Source organism: Euleptes europaea, chromosome 1 (genome assembly GCF_029931775.1).
Source record: "Euleptes europaea isolate rEulEur1 chromosome 1, rEulEur1.hap1, whole genome shotgun sequence".
In the NCBI taxonomy this organism is placed as follows: Eukaryota; Metazoa; Chordata; class Lepidosauria; order Squamata; family Sphaerodactylidae; genus Euleptes; species Euleptes europaea.
This window is the reverse complement of record NC_079312.1, coordinates 1,806,826-1,816,181: the sequence shown is the minus strand read 5'-3', so window position 1 is coordinate 1,816,181 and position 9,356 is coordinate 1,806,826. Positions and strand designations below refer to the sequence as shown.

At 42.8% G+C, this 9,356-nt stretch overlaps 1 protein-coding gene across 1 annotated transcript; it reads left to right on the top strand.

Moving 5' to 3' along the window:
- Nucleotides 1-253: 253 nt before the first annotated feature.
- On the top strand, nt 254-8,981 carry LOC130493325 (gastrula zinc finger protein XlCGF57.1-like; the record flags this gene model as incomplete). Its single annotated transcript, XM_056867040.1, has 4 exons — nt 254-482; nt 6,835-7,028; nt 7,425-7,924; nt 8,345-8,981. Coding segments are annotated over exons 1-4 (1,560 nt in total), but the record flags the coding sequence as incomplete, so codon positions are not given.
- Between the last annotated feature and the right edge of the window lie 375 nt (nt 8,982-9,356).

The following is a 9,356-nucleotide window of genomic DNA, read 5'->3' as shown; positions in this document are numbered from 1 at the left end:
TGACACTGGGCAACCCACAAACGGTCGAGGAATGGATCCGATTGGCGGCGCAAGTCGAGACCCATAAGTCAATGCTCCAATTTGCGAGGGATCGCCCGGCAAAAGAACCTCCCCGAGGCCCTCCCAAGGGGGGCGCCGTGACGGAGTCCCGCCGTGACGAAGGGGCCTGGGGCAGATTCGCGAAAGAGCGAGCGCGCCGTTTCAGAGAGGGAGCCTGCCTACGCTGCGGGAGAGTGGGGCACTATGCGGCGAAATGTCCCAGCGGATCTACAGGACCGGCTGCTGGCAGAGCGACCCGTATCACGGATCTGAGGAGAACGGAGGGCCCACCCACCCACCGCAGGATGACTGCTCTGCGCGCCGACCCAGCACCCGCTCCCTGCACTCATTGCTGCTGCTCCAGGGACTTGTTGCAGGCAAAAAACGAGGAGGGCTTTCTGTGAGCGGACCAGCACGGTCCCGCCAATCCGGTCCCAACCTGGGTGAGCGATCAGGGAAACACCTTCCTGATATCCGTTGTGTTACGGAGTCCCAAGGGGGGGGGATGCAGTGGCGGTAGTTGCTATACTGGACTCTGGTTGCTCCCGGACCTTGATAAACAATAAACAGTAAAGGTAATAGAGGGCAACCTTGTCTGGTGCCCTTTTGAATTTCTAATTGTGAAGATAATATACCATTAATCAACAAACTAGCTTTGGTTCTTGTAAGTTATCCGGGCTGTGTAATCGTGGTTTTGGTATTTTCTTTCCTGATGTTTCGCCAGCAGCTGTGGTAGCCTCTTCAGAGGAATAACACTGAAGGGCAGTGTCTCTCAGTGTCAAGTGTGTAGGAAGAGTAATATATAATCAGAAAGGGGTTGGGTTGAGCTGAATCATTGTCCTGCAAAAAAGTATCAAAGGTAATGTGCTAATCATTGTCCTGTAAGTATCAAGATAATGTGCTAATGAGGCTGTGGTATGTTAATATGGAACCATTGTATCCTGAAGTGATCTGCTAATGTGTGAATTCCAAAGCTAATCTGCATGGCTATTGTTGACTGTAGTCTTTGTTAGTCGACAGTATAACAAACTAGCTGTTTGATAAGTATAGATACTTTCAATAGCTTTCAAAAAACCTACTCCCATCCCCATATATTCCATTTTTTTTCATAAATTTCCAATTAACATTATCAAACGCTTTTTCTGCATCTAAAAATATCATAGCTACTGGAATTGTAGTATATTCTGCATATTCTAACAAATCTATAACCGTTCTAACATTTTGACTAATCATTCTACCTGGTAAAAACCAGCTTGATCTTCATCTATATAATGATTGAGAACCTTTTTTAATCTAGTCGCTAATATGTCAACAAAAAGTTTATAGACATTATTCAATAATGAAACAGGTCTATAATTCTTAACTTCTAACAAAAAGTATCAAAGGTAATGTGCTAATCATTGTCCTGTAAGTATGAAGATAATGTGCTAATGAGGGTGTGGTATGTTAATATGGAACCATTGTATCCTGAAGTGATCTGTTAATGTGTGAAATCCAAAGCTAATCTGCATGGTTATTGTTGACTGTAGTCTTTGTTAGTCTGGAGGTTTTCAGGACAGGAAGCCAAGCCTTGTTCATTCTTAAACTTAACAGAAAAGAAGAGAGTTTAAGAATGAATAAGGCTTGGCTTCCTGTCCTGAAAACCTCCAGACTAACAAAGATAATAACAATAACCATGCAGATTAGCTATGGATTTCACACATTAACAGATCACTTCAGGATACAATGGTTCCATATTAACATGCCACACCCTCATTAGCACATTATCTTCATACTTACAGGACAATGATTAGCACATTACCTTTGATACTTTTTGCAGGACAATGATTCAGCTCAAACCCAACCCTTTTCTGACTATGTATTACTCTTACTACACACTTGACACTGGGAGACACTGTCCTTCAGTGTTACTCCTCTGAAGATGCCTGCCACAGCTGCTGGTGAAACGTCAGGAAAGAAAATACCAAGACCACGGTTACACAACCTGGATAACCTACAAGAACCAATGGAGATAATTGTTCTTTAAAAGTTTTATAATTAAATGTTGTAAATCCATCTGAGCCTGGTGATTTATTTAATTTACTTTTACCAATGGCAACATTTAGTTCTTCCATGGTTATCTTGGAATCTAAAAATTCTCTATTTTCTTGTGATATTTTTTTCCATTGAAATTGTTTCAAATAGACATCCATTTCCTTCTCTTAACACCGTGTGTTCCCTATATAAATTTGTATAATAGGCTACAAATGTTTCCATATTTTTTTGTTTATTTGTTATTAATTTACCCTCTTTCTTAATTTTCAATACTGGTAATTTTTTTTGTTTATGTTTAAGCTGCCAGGCTAACAATTTACCCGGTTTGTTAGCATGTTCAAAAAATCTTTGTCTATTAAACATTTTTTTTTCAATTCCTGAGTTTATTAAAAATTCATATTGTTGTTGAAGCCTTTTCAATTTATTTACCTGTTCTTGTTTGAGTATTTTATCTTGTATTTTTTGTAGCTGTCTGTCTCCTTGTCTAATTTCTTCTAATATGTTTTTCTTTTGAGTCTCTTTTTCTTTAAACCATCTTGTATTTTGTTGGATCAAGAGTCCTCTGAATACTGCTTTACCAGCATCCCATACTACCTCATCAGATATTCCCTTATCTACATTGTCAATAAAATAATTTTGTATATCCAGTGGCGTAGCGTGGGGGGTGCAGGGGGGGCCGGCCGCACCGGGCGCAACATCTGGGGGGGCGCACTCGCAGCTCTCTGCCCCTGCCTGGCTCACTCACTCACTCTCTCTCACTGCAGTGAAGACGTCTTCCAACCATTCATAAGCCGCGGTATCCAAAAAACCCTTTCAAAGCGGTGTTTTTTGTATAACATTTTCAAACTCTCAGCAGGCCTCCAGGGGGCGGGAAAGCCGCGGCCCCGCTCCCCAACTCACGGCAGGGCCGCCTCAGGCATTAATCTCCCTCCCCCTCGCCGCTGAGGCAGGGCCGCACGGCGGAGCCCACAGCGTCGGCCTCACCCGGCCCAGCCCACCTTGGGGGTGGGACTCAGCAGCTCCTCCCTGCCGGGCCAGCGGAAGGGGGGGGGGAGTTTCAGAGGAGGCTGGAGGGCGGCGGCCGTCTTGTTTGTGGCGAGCAGAGGCGGCGGGGAAGGAGGGGTGGGGGGCGAAGGCGAGACAAAGCTGAAGGGCGCGGGGCGGCGCTGGGCCCTGAGAGAGGCGCCGGTCCCGCGAGGGCCGTCCCACCGGCCCGGGAGCGCCGCCTGCAACAGGTTCCTGGGCACGCGAGGCCGCCGCACTCCTCCAGGCCTCGGCCGTTGGTCTCCGCCTCGGTCCCGGGTGGTGGGAGCCGGCGCCACCCGCCTCAATGCGGTTCGGGGCGAAGATGATGCCGGTAAGTGGCCTCTGGGTTGCCATAAGTCGGCTGCGACTTGACGGCACTTTACACACACACACACACATTGTTAGAGAAACCACTTGTGGATTAGAATTTGATGCTTAGTGAGAATTGCCTCCTGGACTTTTCTTTTTCAAACTCATCTTCCACTTATTACTAATTGGTGAATTTGAATTGTATACAGTTAATTTAGTTTTGCAGCATGGGCCAATTTACTATACATCTTTGCCTCCTGTGGCCAGGATGTGCACAGAGGTGTATAGCAAGCATCATATCAGTAAACAGTAAATATATGTTTTGGGCATATGAAAATGAATGGGGGGGGGGGGGTACATGAAGTCCCAAAAGGAAGCCAGTGGCTGCTTTCCACCTAAACAACACAGGAGGAGTATGGCCCAAAGACAAGCAGGCATAAGGTTTGTATTGCATCTTCCAAACACCTCTTAAACACAAATTATTAAGTACAGAGGTATTTGCAAGTCCCACAGCTGCTTGGTATACCGAAGGCCCCAGGTTCAGTCATTTTACTTTAATTACATCAGCACAAACAATACATGTGCTTAGGGGGTAAGGGTTTCTTTAACTAATCTAGTGGAAGAGACTCGAGTGCTAAAATCCACGGGTTAGGGGGCGCAAATTACTTGCCTTGCCCCGGGTGCTGACAACCCACGCTACGCCACTGTGTATATCAGTCTTTAACTTATCTACTATCTTTTTGTTTTTTAATAAAAATTCATTTATTGACCAAGGTCTATTTCTTCTATCTCCTATTTTAACTCTTATTGTAATCGCATTATGGTCTGATAATACCCTAGGTAAAATCTCCGCATTGTCTGATATGTTCATTAATCCTTTTGAAAGCCATAGCATATCTATTCTTGAATAAGTAAGCTGTCTAGATGAAAAATACGTATATCCCTTTATTTCCCCTCACTTTTCCCCTTCTTTTTCTTAGCAGACCTATCCAACTTTGGTTCTGTTACTCCATTAAAATCCCCCATCCATATCTTTTTTTCTGTGGCATATTCAGCTAATATTGATGCTAGCTGATTATAAAATATTTTTTGATTTGTATTAGGAGCATAAATACCCACCAACAGTATCTTTTGATAACCAAATGTAATTTCTATCAACAAGATTCTACCCTCATTATCTTTATATATAATCTTTGGTTCCATTACCAAAGGGACATACATAGCAATTCCATTAATTTTTTTCTTTTCATTACAAGATGTAAAACGTTGTCCTAGTTTTTGATACTCCAATCTTGTCATGTCCTTTGGTAAAATATGTGTTTCTTGTAGACAAAAAAATTAGCTTTAGATTTTTGTAAATGGTGAAATATCTTTCTCCTCTTATTGGGAGAATTCAAACCATTAACATTCCAAGACAATACCTGTAACATATTAATATTCAATTATTCCCTTTCATTATTGTTATTTTTTTCAGTTTTCTTCATTATCTTTATTAAACCCATCCTCCCTCCCCCCTTCCATTCCCTCTAAGTTCATCTGAAACAGTTCAACTATCTTTATCATCTGACAGAACCTCTTCTGTTACATCTATTGGTTGTGCCCCACCATATGCTTCTGCCGCTTTGGCCTCTTCTGGAAGATCTTTTGGTGAAGGTTGTTTTGATGATTTAGGAAGATCCTTATCATATCTTCTTAAAAATTGTTCGGCCTTATCAGTATCTGTGATTCTGAATCTTTTGGCTTTGAAGAAAAAAGAGATACCTTGTGGAAACTCCCATCTGTGTTGAATCCCATTGATTTTCAGTCTTTCCACAATCTCAGAAAAGTCCTTTCTTTTTCTAAGCCGTCTTCCAGGAATTTCCTTTATTATTCTCATTGGTGTGCCATCTATTATGAGTGGGTTTTGGTAGTGTTTACTCAGAATAAGATCACAATGAGCTCTGGAAAAAAGTTGAATTAGACAGTCTCTGGGAACATTGTTTTTACTTGCAAAAGCAGAATTTATCCTGTAAGCTGTTATTATCATTCCCTCCACAACTTCTTCAACCTCCTGTAAGAACTCTGCCAGATGTGTTTTTTAAAAACCTTTTAAATCTCCTTCAGATTTCTCTTTCAGCCCACGTATACGAATGCAATTTTCTTTTATTTTGAGTTCTAACATTGCATGCAATATGGTCCTCTCTCTTTTCCTCTCATTCTTGGGATGCTTCTACTGAAAATTCCAAAGTATCTTTTTTTTATGTCTTTATGATCTTGTGAATATTTTTGCAGCTTATTTTCGACCTTATCTTGACGTACAGCCAGAGATGTAATTGAGTCCTTCTGATCAGATATGGCAACTGTATCTTGACCAATAGCAACCGTATTTTGACTAATCTCTTGCCTTATGGCTGCAACCTCTTGAAGTGTCTTTGCCATCATGTCATGAAGAAAGCTGAGAGTGTCTTCCACTTTTGGTTTTGGTCCCATCTTAGCTGCAACCGAAGTCACTGTCAGAGGGTGAAGTAGTTGGAGTTACACTTATATTAGAGGCAGAAGCTCTCCTTTGTTGTTGGGAAGTCTGTTGTAGTTGCAGTTGTTTAGAGTCTTTAAAATATTCCTTTTTTGTCTCTGTCTCCCATTGAAAAGAGTTAGACTGGTTAAGCTGGTTAGGCTGGCTGGGCTGCAATTTGTAATCCACAGCAAGAGGGGGGGATGACTTTTACTGTTCAAAACATCCACTTGAGATCTGCATTAAAAACTGAAGGTCCTTTTTGTTTTATAATCCAGACCTTAGAGAGCCATTCTAGGTCTTCGCTTTTTTCAAAATTATCTCATGCCAGCAAAATATTTTCTCCCCCTGCACCTTTGAATGTTGTGTCAGTGGCTGGCAGCTGGAATTTTTACTGCGCCACAGCTGGCAAAAAGCCAAGTTTCACTTTAGAACTTATTAGTGGAGTTATAGCAGGTAATCAGAATACTGTTATTTCTTAACTGTCCGTCAGACACATCAGTTCTGAAATTTTTTTAATTAAATAAAGAAAAAATTAACTTGCTGTTATTTTTTTGAATCGGGGCTTCTCCACCGTTTTCCCAGCTGCCTGTAGAATCAATGGCGCCCGCTTCTCGGCTGCTTCCGTCCGAGTGTTCTCCGCCAATTTCTCGGCAGAGTGCGCTTTGAGGACGAAGCGCCTGGCAGCGCTTAATTCAGCATCCCCTCTTTCTCCGAGGGGTACCGCTTGCCAGAGAGGGGGGCTGTTTTTCTTGCCCACCGGCAGCTTTTTAGCCTGAGCGCTGGTCCGACGCACGTCTGCGGCTGTTCCCCGACCCGGAAGCTCTTTAGTGTACTCTTCAATGTACAGCAGGGAAAAGCCACTGAAATGTTTTGTGTGTGGGTGATCTGACCTCCTTGCATGGGTGCTAACGGAATCTGTCTTTTCATTCCAGCAGGGAATGATCAGTGGAATGAATGTGATCGAGAGGTGCATCAGCTATTGCCAGATAAAGTGAAGAATGAATATTTGAAAGGAAACTCTGGGAGTCAAGGCAAACTAAAGAGGCAAAAAGAAAGTCACATGGTCGAGAAGAGAGATAAACCCATTCCTGGCCAAGAGCAGGATGTCCATAAACTAGTCCACATGGTGCAGGCGGCATGCCAGTGCTTAGAGTGTGGAATGAACTTCTCAGATCAAGCTCAATATGAGAGCCATTTGCAAATACACAGTGGAAAGAAGACCCATCAATGCATGGAATGTGGCAAAAGCTTCCTTCACAGAGCAGAGCTCCTTAGACATCAAATAACACATAAACCTTATAGCTGTTCAGACTGTGGCAAGACTTTCTCAGAGAAATCAAAACTTTTTCAACACCAAAGGATTCATTCAGGAGAAAAGCCATTTATCTGCATGGAGAATGGAAGGATGGTCTCTCGTGGAAGAAAGGGTAATGTACTTTTCCAAAAGCCTAGTGTAATGGGGGCACATAAATGCTTTCCTTGTGGAAATTACTTCAGATACAGATCACAGCTCCTTGTGCATCAAAGAATCCACACAGGGGAGAAACCTTTTGAATGCTCAGTGTGTGGAAAGAGATTCAGTTGCAGTGGCATTCTTCAAAATCATGTAAGAACCCACACAGGAGAGAAACCTTTTGAATGCTCAGAGTGTGGAAAGAGATTCAGTCTAAGTGGCAATCTTCAAAGGCATCTAAGAACCCACACAGGAGAGAAACCTTTTGAATGCTCCGAGTGTGGAAAGAGATTCCGTTGCAGTAGCAGTCTTCAAAATCATGTAAGAACCCACACAGGAGAGAAACCTTTTGAATGCTCAGAGTGTGGAAAGAGATTCAGTCATAGTGGCGCTCTTCAGCTGCATCAAAGAACGCACACAGGGGAGAAACCTTTTGAATGCTCAGAGTGTGGAAAGAGATTCAGTGACAGTGGCAGTCTTCAAAGGCATCAAAGAACCCACACAGGGGAGAAACCTTTTGAATGCTCAGAGTGTGGAAAGAGATTCAGTTGCAGTGGCACTCTTCAGCTGCATCAAAGAATACACATAGGGAAGAAGCCTTTTGAATGCTCAGAGTGTGGAAAGAGATTTACTATCAGTGGCAATCTTCAAAGTCATGTAAGAACCCACACAGGGAAGAAACCTTTTGAATGCTCAGAGTGTGGAAAGAGATTTTCCTTCAATAGCAATCTTCAAAGGCATTTAAGAACCCACACAGGGAAGAAACCTTTTGAATGCTCTGAGTGTGGAAAGAGATTTACTAGCAGTAGCAATCTTCAAAGTCATGTAAGAACCCACACAGGAGAGAAACCTTTTGAATGCTCAGAGTGTGGAAAGAGATTCAGTTGCAGTGGCACTCTTCAAAGTCATGTAAGAACCCACACAGGGGAGAAACCTTTTGAATGCTCACAGTGTGGAAAGAGATTTACTAGCACTGGCACTCTTCAAAGTCATGTAAGAACCCACACAGGAGAGAAACCTTTCGAATGTTCAGAGTGTGGAAAGAGATTTACTAGCAGTAGCAATCTTCAAAGTCATGAAAGAACCCACACAGGAGAGAAACCTTTTGAATGCTCTGAGTGTGGAAAGAGATTTAATAGCAGTGGCAATCTTCAAAGGCATTTAAGAACCCACACAGGAGAGAAACCTTTTGAATGCTCAGAGTGTGGAAAAAGATTTACTAGCAGTGGCACTCTTCAAAGTCATGTACGAATCCACACAGGAGAGAAACCTTTTGAATGCTCAGAGTGTGGAAAGAGATTTACTAGCAGTGGCACTCTTCAAAGTCATGTAAGAACCCACACAGGAGAGAAACCTTATGAATGCTCAGAGTGTGGAAAGAGATTTACTAGCAGTGGCAATCTTCAGCAGCATCAAAGAATACACACAGGGAAGAAACCTTTTGAATGCTCAGAGTGTGGAAAGAGATTCAGTTGCAGTGGCACTCTTCAAAGTCATGTAAGAACCCACACAGGGGAGAAACCTTTTGAATGCTCAGAGTGTGGAAAGAGATTCAGTTTCAGTGGCACTCTTCAAAGTCATGTAAGAACCCACACAGGGGAGAAACCTTTTGAATGCTCCGAGTGTGGAAAGAGATTCAGTTGCAGTGGCAATCTTCAACGGCATCTAAGAACCCACACAAGGGAGAAACCTTTTTAATGCTCAGAGTGTGGAAAGAGCTTCTGTAAGAGTGGCAGTCTTCAAAGGCATCTAAGAACCCACAAAAAGGAACAACCTCTTTGAATGCTCTGTGTCAGGACCCTGTCCCCTCCTCAGTTGAGACACTCCTATTTAATCCCTAATCTTTTCTTAGTTTTTTTGAAGTCCACCCCATTGAAAGTGTAATGTGCAATGGGCGGATCTTTGGGATAGGTTTGAGAGAGTCTCCCTTCCATGTCCAGAGCACATTTCCTTCACAGAGGCAGGATGTCACTCAGCCTTTTATATAACCCCCCTCCAGCT